The sequence below is a fragment of the Emys orbicularis genome, chromosome 1 (genome assembly GCF_028017835.1).
Source record: "Emys orbicularis isolate rEmyOrb1 chromosome 1, rEmyOrb1.hap1, whole genome shotgun sequence".
NCBI lineage: Eukaryota > Metazoa > Chordata > Testudines > Emydidae > Emys > Emys orbicularis.
Window position 1 is genome coordinate 100,030,012 of NC_088683.1, and position 19,388 is coordinate 100,049,399.

Consider the following 19,388-nt stretch of genomic DNA (forward strand, 5'->3'; position numbering starts at 1 on the left):
AACTACCACGGGGCAGCTAAGGTAGGCACGGATCTCACCGCCCCAGGGCTCAAGAGCTGAGTGGGGTTCACCATTCAGGGACCATTACACAAAGCAGCGGCAGGTGTGCCCGTGCTGGACGTTGAACCAACCACCCTGCTGGGGCAGGGGAGACTCCGCCCCTGGGGACAGAACTGCCCCAGACTCCCCCTACCCTCTGGGCACCCAGGCTCGAAGTACCCTCTGCTTTGTGTGTGGCCCCGCCCCTCCCCATTCCCGAAGGTTGCCGAGGCCCCGCCCCTCCCCATTCCCGAAGGTTGCCGAGCGGGGGTAGTGCCGCCTCGGCTCTCGAGCTGGCGTTTCCGGAGATAGCCGAGGGGCTCCGGCCCCTCCCCTCCCCGGCTGCTGCTCCCGCCGCCGCCTCCTCCCCCTCTCCCGTGGCCGGCCCGACTAGCTCGGCAGAGCGGCTGCTGTGGGACGGACTGTGCTGCTCCTGAGCCGCCGGAGCCCGCTCCCTGACCCTTGCCCCGGCTGCGCCGGGCCCGCAGCGCCACCGGGCTATCGCGACAAGCGGGGACCCTATCGCCAGTGTGCGGCTGCGGCGGCTCCCCCAGGGGACGCGGGGCGGCCGGGGGGTCCGGCTCGGATGGCGGAGGGGACCCAGCCCCAGCAGCAGCAGCTTCTCCCCGGCGGCGGAGCCCCCCGGGGCGTGAAGCGGGAGCCGGAGCTGGAGCAGCCCATGCCCGGAGGGGACGGCGCCGAGACCGGCCACAGCAAGCGGCTGAGGACAGAGGCGGAGGCGGGCGGAGGCGGCGGCATGCAGGTAGCGGGGCCCCGGGCCGAGCGGGCAGGCTGCGCTGGGGGGCCGGCAGGCGGAGCGGGAGGGGGGGGTCGGTGCAGGCTCGGGGGGCACCCGCCAGCTGGGGACACGTAACTGGGTTGTGTGGGTCAGCGAGAGCCTTGCATCGGAGGAGCGGCGGGATCGGGACCAGGACCAGATCCTCTGGGGGCACCCGGTCGGGCCGATGACCGCGGGGACCGGCTCGGGAGAGCGGGGGGAAAGGAGCCGGCCAGGTAGGCTGCGGGAAGGAGGAGGCCGGTGCTGACCTGTGCAGGGATGGGACACTCTCCGGAGCCGGGGGGCATGGGCTGGCCCAGGACAGGTAGGGGAATGAGATTGGAGGGCGATGTGGAGTTGATTTGGGTCGTGGGTCAATTCCCCACCAGCAGCTTCATGTTCCCTGCAGCAGAAATGAAGCCAGTTTTCCGAGAGGTGTTTTCGCTCTTCCTTGTCCAGTGCCGAACATAATCCAAAAAGTTACTGATTCTAATGGAGAATACAGTGCTGATTCTGGAGAGTGCCCCTAAGGATATCAGTGTTTCGATTAAAGGCACACTTAGTTTTCAAACTGTTATTTTTGCTAGCACTCTCTTAAATAATGGGTCTTATTTTTTTTTTTAATTCCTTTAAAAACAAATGTATACAGGTTTTTGTTTGGTTGTTTCCCCCCTTCTATTGATGTTTGTAAGGGTCTTCTCAACAATGAAGAAACTGATGGGGCTATATAAGAGAAATTGTGAAACTGATCACATGCAAAGTGATTTCAAATGCACAATGTAAACAAACTGGATAAAAATAGAGACATATTTTGTTCATCTAGTTGTTAATAGTAATCTGAGGTATTATTTATAACGAGAATGTATAGGGTTTTCAGACCTGATATTTTCAAGTTGATGTCTTTTACTGTTCCATATGCCTATTTATTAAAAAAAATTAACACAACCTTAAAAATACGCCATTCCATCCTATAGTTTTGATTTTTAAGTACTGACTTTTCTGATGTTAAAGGTGTGGTAATATCTCAAACTGCAAAGACTGTTGTAGAATTGTTGGTATCCAATGTGGGGGCTGCCCTCCATTAACATATTTTCTTTTGCCAAATCACTATGTCTGTTGCACTGAGTCACTGGATGCCTATTTCTATCTTGGGTGCCTCAGATTGGTGACAGCTGCTTATTGTGGACTTCATTTACTACTTTTGTTGTTGTTGCTGTTTCTTCTGCTTTTTCCAGTTTTTAATGAATGGGAGAATATAGAAAATAGGAGTTCAGTGCTAGTTTACAGGATGGGAAGAGGCATTTTGGGGTTGGAGTATTAGTGTATGGAGCAGAGGTGGCTTGGATAACATGAGGGAACAAGGAGGATCTGGTCTGTAATCTTAGAGCCTACTCTCCCATAGATATAGATGGGCATGAGTTTATGAATTCACATGGGTACGTCATCACAATGTACTATTTTAATTTATCAAGGGTACATTTCTTCTGGGGACAGTCTTGTTTCTGTTTGTTCTTCACTGGGCCTTTCATTCCCACACGGCTGGATACCTCCCTCTGATTGTAGCTTCTGTGTACTGTATCACAGTCTGTGTAATGGCAGCGCTGCCCTGGGAGATGCTACGGATGGGAGTGGCAAAGGCAAATGGTTCGGCCATCGTGCATGTGTGTTTCTAATAATCAATGACACTTGGTCAGATCTTGCTCTTGTGTGTTTGTAAATAATGTCTAATTGGAGGTGCAGCTGATAAACAAGAGAGGGTATTTCTGCATCATATGTGGGTTGTTCCCAGGATTGGCAAAAAGAGCACTACCACTTATTATTAGAGTTTGAAGGCAGACATGTCAGCACACGAAAGAGTCTTCTATCTTCTTGCCCCTGTATGTTTTGATCATCATTAATGAAATGTTCTCTCCTTTTTCAGATGCATTTGTTTGGAGTGTTTTTATTTTTATTTTCTCTCTGGAGATATTTTACACAATGTGTTTCTGCTAGAGAAGTAAGCGTGTGGTCTCAGTGCTACTTGTGCTATTTCTTGCTCTGGATGTGTTGGAACTCTTTGAAAACAACGTGATTTATTCATCATATTTTTTTCTGCTCTCATTCCTGCTTGGGTTTGTGGTTCTTGTTAATAGTCTCTGAAGGGAGATTTGTGTCCCATTTAACATGTTTCTCTCCTGACCCCTTCCCAAGTGCCAACACAATTTTTCCTCACTTTTATTTTCTGGTTATTTCCAGATTGGATGCTGGAGACTTTTTTTTTTAACTACCTTGCAGCAGGAAGTATTTGTTTGGAGATCTCCTGTATCTGGCCCTTCCTGGTTCTCTCTCTCTCTCTGTCTTGTCACACTCAACCCCCATTTTCCTTCGTATCCCTCCTTTCTCACACCATTATATCAACTGAACTTGATTTGGAACATCACACATTCAATTTGTAATGCCCCCTGCTCCTCCAGGGGCTGCCAGGAAGCACACACTTCCCTCTTCATTCCTGGTTGCCATGATATTTTCCCTGGTATAAAGGTCTTGACGTGTGAAGACTATGCGTGAGTGCACTGGAAAAGCAGCTCATAATAGAAGGGAAACTTGTATATTGCATCTAGCTTGATAATTATGAATGAATACATGAACAGTCTGATATGAACTTCTTCCAGCTTTTAGGAGTTGAAAGCCAGGACATATGTCGTCGTTCTTGTGTACACACATGAGATGCACTGGTTTGGTTAAATAATGGTGGCTAATTTGGTTTACAGTTAGTTTACCAATATGTTTGTTCACACAGGCGTTTGCTCTGATTTAAATAAACTCAGGTTTTAAATTGAACTGGTGCAACTTTTGCATATGAAAAAGGCCCACCTAAATTTGGGCAGGGAATGTATTTTTGTTATGTGTGTGTACAGTGCCTATCGTAATAGGACCCTATTCCCTGATTGGGGCCTTTAAGTGCTACCACAATACAAATATTAAATAATAATATATATGAATGTTTTCCATACAGGTAATGTAGACAGACATACAATTCTAGCAACACAGGAAAAAAATTACAGTAAAAGTCCTTTTGATCTGAAGTTTCACATGATTTTTAGGCCAGACGAGAGTGGTTTGTTTGTTTTTTTTTGGAAGGTTTTTTTTGGTGGTTGGGAGTGGGCCAGTGGAAAGTTTGAGGCTAATCAGACAAGTAATTTTTGAGTTATTGTTTTTAGAAAAAATGGTGGTTCTTAATGTTTTGGAAATTTATCCTTATAACTACAATGCCTTAATGCAAAAACTTAGTACTTGATTTTCCATCACGAGAAAGAGTGCCCAGACACTTTTAACTTTTGAAGTCACTAATTTTTTAGCAAATCCTCCATGTAAAAGTTAGGCATGATGCTCGCAGAAGTTGTGAATTGCACATATATAGGATCAGTATCGGAGGTTTTATGGAAGCTAGAAATAATGTGAAACCAGTGACCTTACGTTGTGGCTCCTGCAGGTCTTTTACAGTCTCTAGTTACTATTCCAGAGGTACTAAGCTTTGTAGCTGCTGTCTTCAAAATGTTGAGACTCTGTGCCTGTAGAGCTTGTAAAGGTTGTGAAGGGGTCCTGAACTGCCATAGCTATCACAATTTCCTTTATGTTAAAGCATTACATATTAATGTCACCGTTAGGTAGACAGTGAATCAGAATAAAGAAGAAGAGCGTAATGTTGTAATAAATCAACTCCCAATTACTGAAAAATCGTAACGCTTCCATAAACCTAATGATGCTTTTTTGTCTGTTTATATAGAATTGAAAAACTAGGTCACAAAGAGAGACTCAAGATAGTAACTGGATATTGAGAGTCTAATGCTGGGGACAAAGTGTGCGTTAGGTGCTAATGTAACCCCTAAGTATATTGAGTTTCTTATTCTTCACTCTCTCTCTCAGCCCTGGCACTAGCAGACAGCTTACACAGTTAGGGTTTCATTATCTAATCCATCTCTGATCAGCCTGGATAAGCCCTGTTTGGCCGGTGCTGATCTTGTTAGTAGGGTGGTGTAAAGCCGCTTGAGCTGGGATTGGGACAAATCGGATCATAGCTGGTATCTGAATCGGACATATTTCTGTTAATCAGGCTGTGGGAGGGGGAAAGAATTAGCCGCAGCAGAAGGTCCAACATAAGCTGCTTCTGTCTCCCTGTGGCCTGTAAGTGGCATATCTGCTGTACTGGGCCAGTAATGTGTCCTGGGAGGGCTTGGATGCGTTTGCAAACTTTTTAAACAGAGTCCCAAGTGCGTTGTTGCTTCATCTATTAACCATTTAAATACTGTGGTGTAAGAATGTAACTTTCTTTTCTGGGGGTTTTGCTGTTCCGAAGTAGTGATTCATTGGTTCACTTGAGCACCAGTCCCTCTGCTTGACCTTGATCCACTACTTCTCCAAGAGGTTGCCTGTTGTTCTGATTGAAGGAAGAGTGCCACTGAGACAAGCACATCTTTTATTTTTGTGCTGGGTTGGAGGAGAGAAATGGGGCATTGAACTGGGAAGTGTGCACTCTTTCTCCTTCTCTAGGAGAAAATGGGGGGAGAAGATTGGAATTGAAAAACATCATTAGCATGGAAAACATTGAGTTGGACATGTCCTCCCTGCCCTCTTCATTGTGGCATTAAAGGAATGCCAGCCAAGTGGGATGCACAGGTTCTTGGCCACCGCTGGAGAAAATGTCCAAGTGCTTCTCTTCTGATTGGCCTGTGAAGGGGCTGAATTACTCACCCACACCACCCTTTTGTGTTTTCCACTTAATTTTGGGGGTAACTATCTATCTGAATTTGCCTTGTTTTGTGAATTAAAATATTTTTGCTTCTGTGGGTGAGGAACCTGGTACTGGTGGTGGTGGTGGTACTATGAATCTGCTAGTAAAATCTGTCTGGAGACTTTATTTTACAGCAGATTTCTTTTGGGAACGACCCATATGGCACCTGCATTCAGTATCTCTGTGAGGCAGGTAAAAGGAATTGCCTCTTGTCAGCTATAAATCTAACTGGGCATTAATGGATCTTTAAGTAAGGTGTGTGCTAAGCAGGCCACTGATGTTTTCAATGCTAATGATGCTTTTTCTCCTTCTTGCCATTCTTGCATCTCTGGTAACAAATTTCCAAAGACTGGGTTGGATTCTGCAAGGAGAAAAGTTGACTGGGACTGTAATAGGCAGGAAGAGTCTAGTTGATCCACCCTTTTGTGGTATGGGTGCATCCCTAGGAAGCTGGCTGGTTACCAGGTTCTCTAACTCCGACAAAGAGGAGCAGATAGTTTAAGGAGAATACTGTAGAAGGTGCACACTGGGCTTGGACTTCCCTCTTTTCTGTCACTTACTCAGTGGCCATCTCTGTATGAGGGATACCAGGAATGTAGAATATTCTTAGATAGAACTGAGCTTCATTTTCTGTATTAACCCCTGTCTGAGGTTCAATGAGGGATATAAAGGGAGTTTAACTGGGAGACTGTGGGTTTATAGAAGTTTTTTGATGTGGACAGGCATATTCATGCTGATGTGGAGGTGCATAATAAACCATCCTCTGGTTCATAATTATTTCTCTGTTCACTTTTATTCTCTGGGTTTTTTAGAATCTCTATATGGATGTTATAGTTGCCTCATAGGTGAAACCTGGGAAGGTTTTATATATTCTTCCCCGAGTTTAAAGGGAGCCTTTGGGAATAGACTGAAGGCTGTGACTGGTAGAGAAGCCGGCAGCTCTTTATAGCTGGCTCTTTCCCTCCTCATTCAGGAAGATAGGAAAGCCCCGGATAAATCAGACTGATGCAGTAGAACACCAAGAGAGTCTGTCAATATTTCTCTGGATTTTAGAGGTATGTGTTTAAAGGTGATAGCCAGAATTGCAAGTCTAGAAGCCAAATCAAGGTCTGGTTCTTCTGGGGGCTGTTTTCTTTCCATATACGGTTGGGTGCTCTATGAACAATTATTTTATAATATTTCCAATTAGAAAAAGCTGGATGTTTGCATTTCACAGAAATCCTGGGATCGTTGTGGCCATTTTGAAAACTTTATTGCCCACTTAGCCAATGAGGTTCATAACCAGGGTATCATAATGAACCAGAATGCCAGCCTTCCAGGCTTCCCTTGTGAGTGGTACTCTGTGTTATTTCCAGTGGTTTCACTTGCGGAATCTCCATTTCACAATACACTTGAGTTCACACCTCGGGTTTCATAGTTGTTGTGGAGAAGGAGGCACTAGTCCAGAGGTGGGCAAACTTTTTGGCCCGAGGGCCACATCTGGGAATAGGAATTGTATGGTGGGCCATGAATGCTCACAAAATTGGGGTTGGGGTATGGGAGGGGGTGTGGGCTCTGGGGTGTGGCTGGGGATGAGGGGTTTAGGGAGCAGGAGGGTGCTTCAGGCTGGGATTGAGGGGTTTGGCGGGCGGGAGGGGGATCAGGGCTAGGGCAGGGGGTTGGGATGTGGGAAGGAGTGCAGGCTCTGGCTGGGGTTGCGGGCTCTGGGGTGGGGCTGAGGATGAGGGGTTTGGGGTGCAGGAGGCTCTGGGCTGGGATTGAGGGGTTCGGAGGGTGGGAGGGGGATCAGGGCTGGGGCAGAGGGTTGGGGCGTGGGGAAAGGCTCAGGGATGCAGGCTCCAGGCAGTGCTTACCTCAAGCGGCTCCCGGAAGCAGCGTCATGTCCCTTCTCCGTTGGAGCGCTGGAGGGGGCCATTGGAGTGCGTAGAAGCCGGAGGAGGGCCATGCCGTGGCTTCCAGGAGCTGCGTGGAGTGGTCCCCAACCCTGCGCCCCAGCTGGAGCGCCGGAGCGGGGCAAGCCCCAAATCCCGCTTCCCAGCGGGAGTTTGAGGGCTGGCTTAAAACGGGTGGCAGGCCGAATCCGGCCCATGGACTGTAGTTTGCCCACCCCTGCACTAGTCGCTTGAGGATTGTAAGAAGCCAGAGTCACATGCTGGCTTCCTGCCTTACTCCAATCTCTATCTGTGGCTGTATTTACACTGAGGATTTTCCCATTGTTGGTCTAGCATTATAGTGAAAACATTAGTTTACATGGGGTGCAGATGACACAGCTGAAAAAATGCAAATGCCTAGTATACACTAGTGATTCCACTGTTGCTAGTACTGCTGGGGTCAAACTGGGGCTGGACTAATGGTGGGAGAAGTGCTGAAAATTCTCAGTATAGGCAAGACTGTCATTCAATCAACTGGTGAGTCTGATAAAGTCTGAGCTGTCCTGTATAACTGGGTGTAAAAGTAAGAGAGCAAAAGGTCTGGGAGGAGATTAGCAGGTGCTTTGGGTGGCATGGCAACCTAATATTTAATTTCCCCATATGAAATATTAATTGACTGCATTTGTGTGTGTGTGTGTAAAAAGCCTCTTCTGAGATATTTCAGCTAAGGGATTAGAGGAGCATCCAGAAGTAAAGTGAGAGAGGCAATTAGAGCTAACCAGTTCCAGTTCACTGAAGCATTCTGTTGATCTACATTTTGCAGTGGTATTGAGGTGACTCTGGAGTGTAGCTGTCATGAGATAATCCCACCGTTTAGGGATTAAAGCCACTTGGCTGAGTTTTGGGTCTTAACTCCCTCTGCTCTCCAGTGAATTTCATTTTGACCACAAACACTTCTGAATTTAAGAAAAAATGCTCTGTATTTTCTCAAAACACTCCCCCCCCCCCCGTATCAGTTTTGCAGTTATATACACATTTCTATACTTATGGCTATGTTGACTCAACCTATTGCAACCCTTGCTATGCACTGGGCTTTACTTAAAAATGTCTGTTTGACTGTTTTGTAATGTGGATTCCCGCTTGTGGGCTGTCTCCAAATTTTTAGGCAGGAGCTTGTGAACGATCCCAGTACCATTGTCATCTGCCTGGTCACCCAGACATATGGTACTGTACCTAGTGAATGCTACCAAAGTGGCTCTGTTGTTGGACTGGACTGGACTGGACTGGGACAGTAGCTGTATGGACAGATATGATGTGCTCAGATGGCTTAACCTTCTGGTAAGGCAGCAGGAGTTGTGGAAGATGCTCCTAGTTTATTTCGTGAGGAATGGTACCTAGACTTGAACATGGGCCTCCTATAGGGCAGTGCAAGGAAAGCTCTTGCGGCTTCTGCTGGCTCAGTCACTGAGAGACTGGGACCCTATACGCTAGCACCTCGTGGTAATCTGGGGTATGTGGGAACAGGATGTTTCCAGTCCATGTGAGTTAGGAAGTGTGGGACTCAGACTTCTGCTTGGATGGGTCTCCTCTACAGCAGAATATCCACCCCACCCCCACCCCTTGCTAACCAGTGTGATTGATTGTGTGTGTCCCTGTTGTCTCTGCCAAGGGAGAATTCTTTGCTCAGGATAATTGGATGCTTTCTTCCAGGGACATAGGTTAGACGAGTACTGTTTATTTTCCTTTATGGCAGTGTTGGTTTTGTCTGATCATAATTGCCTCCACTGTAATAAAAATACTATTTAGTGCAAAGATGGGACGAACCTGTACTATTAAAAAGCAGAGGAGGGGGGATGGTTTTGAAACTCTCCCTTCCCTCTATTTGTGGCTAAAATCCTAACAGAGGAGCTAAAGAAATGGTCTTATGTAGCGTTTCTGTGTTGTGGATATCAAATTATCTTCCCTAGAGGCTCTTGAGATTCTGGGATCTGGATCTAGATCAGGCTCCTCCCAGGGCCTGGAATGCATTCTGTTAGCTGAGGCTTTCTGCGAGGCTTGTCCTATTCTGTTATTTTAGAAGAATTCTGCAGACATCTGGAGTAATTGCCACCATCAGGGGTGATGTCCAGGAGTGAAATCCCACCAAGGCCTCACTTAAGTCTTAATTTAGTATTGTGTATAATAGCAAAAGGCAGTAATTGGGACCACAGGTATATAATTTGTCTGTGGTTGCAGTTTCCTCTCTGAGGGGGGTGGGAGTGGAGCTTTAATGTAGAATATGCTCCATCTACCATACAAAAGCAAAACAAAACTCAAGATTTATCAGAGCTGTGTACTTTCAAGAGTGCAGAATGCGGGGGGAAAATAACAAAGTATGACATGTCCAAACTATCTTCATTCCATACACCCTGCCTCAGAAAAATCCTCCGTATCTTTTGGCACAGAACAATCTCAAACCAAGATCTATTGACACAGTGCAGCCAAGAGAATATGAGCACCATCATTGCCAGGAGGTGTTGGAGATGGATTGGCCATGTGCTTCGGATGGAAACTGATTCCATCACCAGAGTAGCAATAAGATGGACACCTGAAGGCAAGCGAAAATGAGGACGACCGAAAACAACATGGCGAAGAGCTGTCGAAGCCGAGCTGAAAAACCTGGGTCACAGCTGGGGAACCATTGAAAGACTTGCCAGAAACAGACAGGAGTGGAGGAGCTTCGTCGCTGCCCTAAACGCCAGAGGCATAGTGGGAACATGATGATGATGATGACCGTAGACCAGGGATCGGCAACCTTCAGCATGTGGCCCGTCAGGGTAAGCCCCCTGGCGGGCCGGGCCGGTTTGTTTACCTGCCGTGTCCGCAGGTTCGGCCAATCGTGGCTCCCACTGGCCGCGGTTCGCTGTTCCAGGCCAGTGGGGGCTGTGGGAAGTGCCACGGGCTGAGGGATGTGCTGACCGCGGCTTCTCGCAGCCCCCATTGGCCAGTGGGAGCCGCGATCGGCCGAACCTGCGGACGTGGCAGGTAAACAAACTGGCCCGGCCCGCCAGGGTGCTTACCCTGGTGTGCCGTGTGCCGAAGGTTGCCGATCCCTGCCATAGACTACTGAGGCTTCAGCACTACCCTCTAGAATCACTGGCTCTCAACCTTTCCAGGAGTCTGATTTGTCTTGTGTACCTCCAAGTTACACCTCACTTAAAAACTGCTTGTTTACAAAATCAGACATAAAAAATACAAAAGTGTCACAGCCACTATTACTGAAAAATTGCTCTCGTTCTTGTTTACCATATAATTATAAAATCAATTGGAATATAAATATTGTACTTATATTTCAGTGTATAGTACATAGAGCAGTATAATCAAGTCATTGTATGAAATTTTAGTTTGTACTGACTTTGCTAGTGCTTGTTATGTAGCCTATTGTAAAGGCAGGCAAATATCTAGATGAATTCATGTATCCCTGGAAGACCTCCAAGTACCCCCAGGGTAACGCCTACCCCCAGTTGAGAAACACTGCTCTAGATCAGTCTTATCCCAGAAAAGATACTGGTGATGGGGTCTCCCCCTCCCAAGTCAGCCTGTGTGTGGATTCTCCGATTTCCTCTGCTGCCTTTTTACTTCTGAGTGAAAGCCTCATGCTCTTTGGTGAGCATGAAGGATGATCCATAGGCACCTCTCCTTTATTGTGAGTATTGGGGGATTCTCTAGGAAACTCACTCTCTCTTTGTGTGGCACTCCTCCAGGATTCTGGGCTCAGAGTGAAGACTTGCTTGTTAACTTTCACTACAAGCACTTGCAGCTTTTGCCAATCCAATCAGTGAGAAGCTGGGGTTCTAACATGAGTGCTAAAACCCCTGGGTGATCTGGGACGTTCGAGAACAGTCTACTGTATTTCCAGTCCATGTTGGTCCAGGAAATGTGGGACTGGAGCTTGAACTTCTTGGGTCTCCTATATAGAATGCCAGAACTCCCACTAGTCCAGACCTGAAAACTTGTAGGAACTTGAGGAAATCTCCATTATCATAACACACTGGCTCCAGCAGTGAGGGATTGAGTGAAGTAAGTAGCAAGATGATGCATTTGTTTTGAAACTGTTGTAATGGAGCACAGATGCATACAAACATGTGTTTATGGCTTGGCTGCTAACTGAATCCCGTGAATGTCTTACTAAAGAAAAGCATGATATTGGAACTCTGCCATTGTAACATAGTGTTTTTGTATGCAATATGTTAACAGAAAGTTAAAATGGCAAAGTCAAACACTAAGAAGTTAGGAAATGCAAGAATGGAGGTTGCCTGTGCAATCTTAATTCAACTCCTTTGTGTGTATGCATTATGGTACAGTCTTTAATTACATAATCACATATTATTTGGACAGTGTTCACTGGGGCCCATATCACTGGGGCCACTGAAATCAGTGGGAGATTTGACACTGACTAAAATGGGTGCAGGATCAGATCTTGAATGGATAGCTATTCAATATTTCTTTTTATTCTCATCATCCATTGTGTGGCCCCATGTATTATTTATTGCTCACCATCCAAACCCTGCACTGAATACAGAATTATTAATTTCCTCATGGGCTTTTCTATAGGACTATTCACCATAGTATCTGAATATTTCACAGATATTAACGAACTTATCTTCACAACAACCCCTGTGCAGTAGGGAGGTATTATCCCCACTTTACAGATGGTGAATTGAGGCACAAAGAGATTATTGTCAAAAGTGTTAACTAAATTTGGGTGTCCACTTTGGGACATCTAAGGTCTGATTTTTTCAGAGTACTTAGCATTTTTATATGTTCAATGCACAGCTCTAATCAGTTTCACTTGCAGTTGAGTGTGCTTCTGCAAATCAGAGCCTCTGTGTCTCAAATTGCTCACCTAAAAAATGAGGAACACACAATTAGTGACCACCTGTGAAAAGTTTGGTTTGAGTGACTTGCCCAGCATCACACGGAAACTTTGTGTCAGAGGCAGGGATAGAATCTATTTCTCCAGGGCAGTATTCAGACACCTAAACTGCAAAGCCCTCTTTTCTTTTCCTGCAGTCCCCTGCCTCATTCACCACTTGCCTTCAACTTCTGCAACAAACTAGAGTCTTATGGACACTGGCCTCATTCACATACACAGCCATGATTCATTGTCAGAGCACCCTCCATCCTGTGCACTAAGTGAGGCAGGGATACTGTGCAAAAAGTAGTATGTGATCATGTAATTAACGAGTTTATCATACATATGCATAAGGGGGCTGCTGAATTAAGGTTGCATGGACATTAATTCTGGCATTTTCTTAACTTTTGAATTCTTGACTTTATAATACAGAATTTTGGAATATAATTTCATAACTTTAAAAAAAAAAAGAAGATTGAAAAACAATTTCTGTCATGTGGAATCATACTGGACCTTCACCATCTCCAATGCTGGGAGCTTTAGATCAGCAGCAAAGACCTCTACCACTTGAGCAAAAGAGTAACTAACTGATAGCCTGTATGTGGACCAGAGCCACTAGAGGGGGAGAAGAGAGACAGGTTGCCAGTAGGTTTTACAATTATTTGCTCACAGTAGAAGAATGTCGACATTCGGGAATCCTGGATCTTGTTTCAGGTTCTGGAATGAGTGGTCTCTGGTGGTTCTGTCCCTGTCCTCTAGCATGTACCAGTTACAGCCTGCGTGTCATTGCCTCCTTTCTGCTCCTCACCCACTGCAATTACAGTCAAGTTACTTCCTCTTTCTTCTCCTCACTGCCTGGGCGCAACATTGAGAGAACGGGAGGGAGAGACTCCTTGGTCTCATTCCCTGGGCCCAGCACCAGAAGCAGTTGCAGGGAGAGTCTTGCTTAGCCCCTATATTCCTGGGCTGCATGCTTAATGCCGATGGAATCTTTGGAGAAGTTAGTTGCCAAAAGCTAACAAGTGTCTACTGAACTCAGATTTTCTGGAGGCTTGTAATTTAGCCAAATTTAGGTGGATTTTTATGAGATGGCAAAATACACATCCCTGAAACAAGGGCAAGCCCCTGCCAAATTTTAAGACTGCGCCAAAGGATGGAGGCTTTACTGCTTTTCAAAAAAGTCTATGGATTTTTTTAACATGGACAAAACTACATATTTTCCCCAAATTTAATTCTAGAAAATGATTGAACCATTTTTGCTGAAATTTAAAAATTCTGAAGCAGACATCTAGCATGGAAAATTTCAGCCTGAACAATTACATTTTGAGAAAGCCATAAACAACTGAAAATAGGATCTTATAATTAGGTTTGGCAGAATTTGATTTTTTGGGGGGTAATTTTGCTGGATAATATCAATAATCAATAATATCAATGTTTGTTTCTAAGCATTTTATTTATTTTTGTTGATTTTAAATTTTCACAGTTGTGGGAAATTGTGGTGGTGAGAGATAAGGGGGTCAGACAATAATTATTTAATGACAGTAGATGTTGAGATTCAAAATGTTAAAGCTTTATATCTATTAACAGAAATTGTCATCAACACGTGTCAAAATATACAAAGTAAATATCCTTAAATCAAACTCTAAGTTCTCAAGCAACATTTTTCTTATTTTGCCAATCTGTAAATTTCAAGTATAATTGATGGGAAATATTTTTTTGGTGTGTATGTGTGTGTACACAGTGAAATCAACATTTACTGACCTTTACTGATACAAATCTAATCCTTCCAAGTCTAATTATAATGGAATGTGTTAGGCAACCTTAAAAATAGGCATCCCTACCAACTCTGCCTACAATAATAAATACACACATGAGTGTATAAACTGAGTGTTTTCCTAATGTGTATTCTGCACTCATCCTTTGTCCTCAGGATTAGTTTAAAATAGTCATTATCCTACATCAATTCCCCCTTTCCACTTATCTTGAGAAGCCTATTTCTGGATTCTGAGCAGAGTTCAGAGGTTCAGACTGTTACTTGGTTTGTCTTTCTATTAGGATATTTTACTTGCATTGTGAGGCACGATTTTAAGGCCCATGACTGGTTTCTTCCTTTGGGCAAGAGTGGCTATGGGGCATTGCTGTTGTTGGGGGGCAGTGTGTGAATGCAGACCTTGGTATGGTTTTCTGCATAAGTGGGCACACAGGGTGCAGTTTTGGTGAGCTTTACAGTTGAACTGTAAATCGGTGAACTTGCTGAAGGGATGTGTTTTAGATCTATGGACAATTCTTAGTTAGGAATCCTTCCCTCTTCCCTGGGTTCTCTTCTAATGCAGGGGCTATTCGATCTTGGGGCTAGGGACCTCTGTGTGTGTGTGTGTGCGCGCGCAGGATCTGTTGTATAAAGCATTACAGCATAGTATTTTATATAGTTTGTCATTTAATCATGGAGGCAACTATCACTGTCAAGATACTGCAAAAGAATACAATTAATTGTGAATAGCCTGAATGACAACTGCTGGTTTATAGGACTGGAGGGCTCATGGGATTAGGAGTAGGATATGGTACCTTTCATCTCTTGGTTGCTACTTTCCAGTTGAACACCAGGTCAAGTAGTGCGGCTTGCTCAAGGGGTAGAACGCAGACTCCAGAGACTTTCACCTCGAGGTACGAATTAAGATTAGGCCTAGATTAGTAGTCATTGAAAGTTGTCATTGTCTGATGGCAGTTCAGTCCACTATGTGGAAATTACTTGGTAAGGTTTAAAAATTCACTTGCATAGAGAAGCCTAATCCCTCAGAATTTAAACTTGAATTAAAAAGAGAGTCTCTAGCTACTATGGTTGTGAAGATAACCGACTAAATATGAATCTATACAGTGTGGTCTTCTCGAGTCTGCTGCTAGACACCTCCATTGCTTCTGTTCTTGCTTACAGCTTGCCCATGTAGCAGAATCAAATTAACAAAACTGGTCAATTCATTGCTGCAGTTGAGAACCCTCTGGGCAGCAGTGAATCTGACAATAATTGCATGATACTCATACTGCTGTGGGAAAAGCAGAGGGACAGTAGTAAATGGAGGCCCCTGTGTAACCGTTCATGAGAGAGGATGATAATACCAAAATGGATGCAGGATGAAAAGTAGAGTAGAGGCGGTCCTTTGAATTCCTTTTCCTTTATCAGCTCCTAAAGGAGTTGAGGCTTTGGGGCAGGAGAGAGTTCTCTCCTCTGTCAGATACCAACTAGCCAGAGGCTGAAGGAGCCTTTGAGCATGGTTCAGGGACAGCCGCACAGTAGGAATCCCAGTACCCTCCCTTTTCCTGGCAGGCTTCTTTCTTCTTTTTAGTAGGATTAATCCTCTATTTAGTAAAATTTTCAACCCCAGTGAGTTGGTTGGTTTGGTCCACTTTCTGGTTAGCCATTGTCCACATTACAAAAACTGTAACACTTTATATCCCTCTAATCCAGGGGAGCCACATGCAGCTCTTTTACAGTTAAAGTGTGCCCCCCCCAACGGTGCCCCCCCATTCTCCATCTACCAGACTTGGGGGGGAGAGGGGTAGAAGAGTGCAGGGCTTCTGCCTTGCGGTGGGCTGGTGGGGCTAGGGGCTTTTGTTAGAGACAGCTGGTGCCTGCTTGGGGGAGGGGGGCAATTTAAAGGTTTATCCTCCCCCAACAGCTTGAGTGATGCCCCTCCAGGCATGCCCCCCTTCTTACCCTTAGTGGCCCCTTCCTGCAACTCCCAGCTGTTCTGTGGGAGAGGCAGCAACAAAAGCAGCAGCTCTCCATGCAGCTCCCAGCTGTTTGCCCCTGCCTTTCCCCATGGCCACAGTTGCCAGCTTGCTGGCTCCAGCAGCTGCCCTGCAGGGAGGGGGCTTGGTGACACCATGTGACTGAGCAGGGCCAGCAAACCCTGGCAAAAATGTGTGTGTGGGGGGGGCACATGACCCCACGTGTCGCCTCCCTTCCCCCCCCCCCCCATGTGTCACCTCTGGCTTCTGCCCAGTGGGGAGGGAAGGTTGGGACTTCAACCCCATAGGGTGTGCCTGCTGGGGCTTGGGGCTTCAGCAGGAGTGAGACTGAAGCCCTGAGCCTGGGCAGGCACCTCCCATGGGGCTGAAGCCCCGAGACCCCCCTCCCTGCAGGACTGAAGCCCTGAGCCCTGGCAGGAACACCCCAGCTCTTGAATTTCTGAAGATTGTTGTATGCAACTCGGAGGCTCAGTAAGTTTGGCCGCCCCGGCTCTATTCTATGGTAGTTTTCTGGCCCCCATTACCATAGTATCAAGCACCTCACGTTCTTGATGTATTTATCCCAGGGGTGGGCAAACTATGGCCTGCGGGCCGGATCTGGCCCCTCAGGGCTTTGGATCCGGCCCGTGGGATTGCCCCCCTGTGGTGCTGTGGGCCCTGCGCCACTCTCAGAAGCGGCCTGCACCACGTCCCTGCGGCCCCTGGGCGGGCGGGGGGGGGGGGGGGGGACATAGGGCTCCGTGCGTTGCCCTTGCCTCCAGGCACGCCCCCCCGCAGCTCCTATTGGCCGGGAATGGGGAACTGCGGCCAATGGGAGCTTCGGGGGAGGTACCTGGAAGCGTGGCAAGGGCAGTGCATGCGGAATCCTCCGCCCCCGCTCTCCCAGGGGCCGCAGAGCTTCCTGGAGTGGTGCGGGGCTGGGGACAAGGCAGGCATGCAGGGAGCCTGCCCTGGCCCCAGTCCGGTGTGCCGCTGCCACCCCGGAGCCGCTTTAGGTAAGCGGGGCCGGAGCCCGAACCCCTCCTGCACCCTGCCCCCCAACTCCCTGCCCTGAACACCCTCATACATGCCACACAACTCCTGCACCCCAACCCCCTGCCCTGAGCTCCCTGCTGCACCCTGCACCCCTGTGCTCCCCAACCCCCTGCCCTGAGCCCCCTGCTGCACCCCTCCCCCCTCCTGCACCCCAACCCCCGCCCTGAGCCCTTTGCTGCTCCCCGCACCCCTCCTGCACCCCAACCCCTTGCCCTGAGCTCCCTCCTGCACTCCGCACCCCTCCTCTGCCCCAATCCCTTGCCCTGAGCCCCTTCCTGCACACAGCACCCCCTCCACCCCACTCCCTCCTGCACCCCAAACCCCTGCCCTGAGCTCCCTGCTGCTCCCCACACCCTACTGCACCCCAACCCCCTTGCCCTGAGCCCCTTCCTGCACACCGCACCCCCTCCCACACCCCACACTCCCTCCCGCACCCCAACCCCCTGCCCCAGCCCTGCATACAATTTCCCCACCCAGATGTGGCCCTCGGCCCAAAAAGTTTGCCCATTCCTGATTTATTCTCACAACGCCCTTGTGAGGTAGGGAGGTACTGTTATTCCTGTTTTATAGATGGGGAAGAGAAGCTCAGAGAGGCTAAGTGATTTACCTAACAGTAAAAAGAACAGGAGTACTTGTGGCACCTTAGAGACTAACAAATTTATTAGAGCATAAGCTTTTGTGGGCTACAACCCACTTCTTCGGATGCATATAGAGTGAAACATATATTGAGGAGATATATATACACACACATACGGAGAGCATGAACAGGTGGGAGTTGTCTTACCAACTCTGAGAGGCCAATTAATGTTTCACTCTATATGCATCCGAAGAAGTGGGTTGTAGCCCACGAAAGCTTATGCTCTGATAAATTTGTTAGTCTCTAAGGTGCCACAAGTACTCCTGTTCTTTTTGCGGATACAGACTAACACGGCTGCTACTCTGTTACCTAACAGTGGAGCAGGGAATTGAAGCCAGGTCTCCAGAGTCCTAGGCTGGATCTTAACCATTGGGCCAGCCTTTCTTAACGTGCACTAATGACTCCTTTGACTGTCTGCAGAAACTGAAAGGTGAGTAGCCCCTTTTACTCTTAAAGACGAACCTCCAGTGTTGGGGGACACAGTGGAGGAGGATGATGTGTGCTTGCACTGTTGCTGCCTGTGCTGTACCTGTCCAGGGCATAAATATAAGACTTCTTTCTCCAGGGGCTACAAATCCAGCAACTCTTGCCAGCACCAAATTCACTTAAAACTAAATACATATAATGGAACTGCTCCCTATCCCTAGAGATTGCTCCTTTCGTGTCTCTAACCCAGTAACTTATTAAAAGAATGCAGTGTGTGTAGACTTTTTCTCCATCTCTCTTCCAAGTGAAAGATGGATGGCGAGATGGAGAAGGTTGTACCATTTCCTCCCTGCTCTCTGCCAGAGTATTCTGCATAGGAAAGCTGTTCAGGTTGTAAGAGATTGGAGCAATTGCCCAACCACATGGCTGATTTACAGGTGTATTTTCCCCACTCTGTTCCCTCTGTTCAAGTTCCATGTTTACTCCTCTTCCATTTCTAGCCCCGAGAGATAAGACTTTCAGACATTAGTGACAACTTGAATAGCAGAAAATGACCCTCTATAGCAGCTGACAGATGGGCTGGCGAACAGCTTTGGTGACCCAGTGCCTCCAGAAGGCTCTATCTTTCAAAAATTTCTCACCATAGTTAATGTCCTATCAACACACGGGCGTTCGTAATGTCAGGGTTTCTAGTGTAGGACGGTCTACTGGCTGCCGACATCATTTTCAGCTCCCTGTCTGATTGATATGGTGGCTAAAATGGTGGTGGCAGTCAGACACTAGCGCTCCTAACATTGTTGATGCTCAACCGGCATTAGCAATGGTGAGAAACTTTTGGAAAACATCCCTAGTGTAGACCAAGCTTTAATGGAGGCCAGTCCTTGAGCATTCGCACACTAGTACTAGGAACACTGACCACAGAAGCAGTGCTATGTCTCTGAGGTGCTATGTCTCAGAGGTGCTAAGCATGAGGCTGAAGTGAGCTGAAAGAACTCAGTCTGGAGTTCCTAGAGTGATGGTCAACAAAGAGTAAAGTGTATCATGTCATGTCCTCTCCCCCCCCGCCCCCAGTGAGCTGGCTGTAGCAGAGGATTGGATGGAAGGACAGGGTGTAGCTTATCTGTATTTTTGAAAGGCAACATGAGCCAACAGGTGGGGGCAGGAATGGAGAGGAGTTAACAATATGTTTC

General features: G+C 47.0%; 1 protein-coding gene across 6 annotated transcripts in view; it reads left to right on the forward strand.

The window, feature by feature from the left end:
• Positions 1 to 625: 625 nt before the first annotated feature.
• The window catches only part of RBFOX2 (RNA binding fox-1 homolog 2), a 243,114-nt gene continuing 224,351 nt past the window's right edge, over positions 626 to 19,388 (forward strand). For all 6 annotated transcript variants that reach the window (XM_065397511.1, XM_065397513.1, XM_065397516.1 and 3 more), the window contains exon 1: positions 626 to 802. In XM_065397511.1, coding sequence (XP_065253583.1) covers positions 626 to 802 — 177 coding nt within the window. The remainder of the gene's footprint in view (positions 803 to 19,388) is intronic.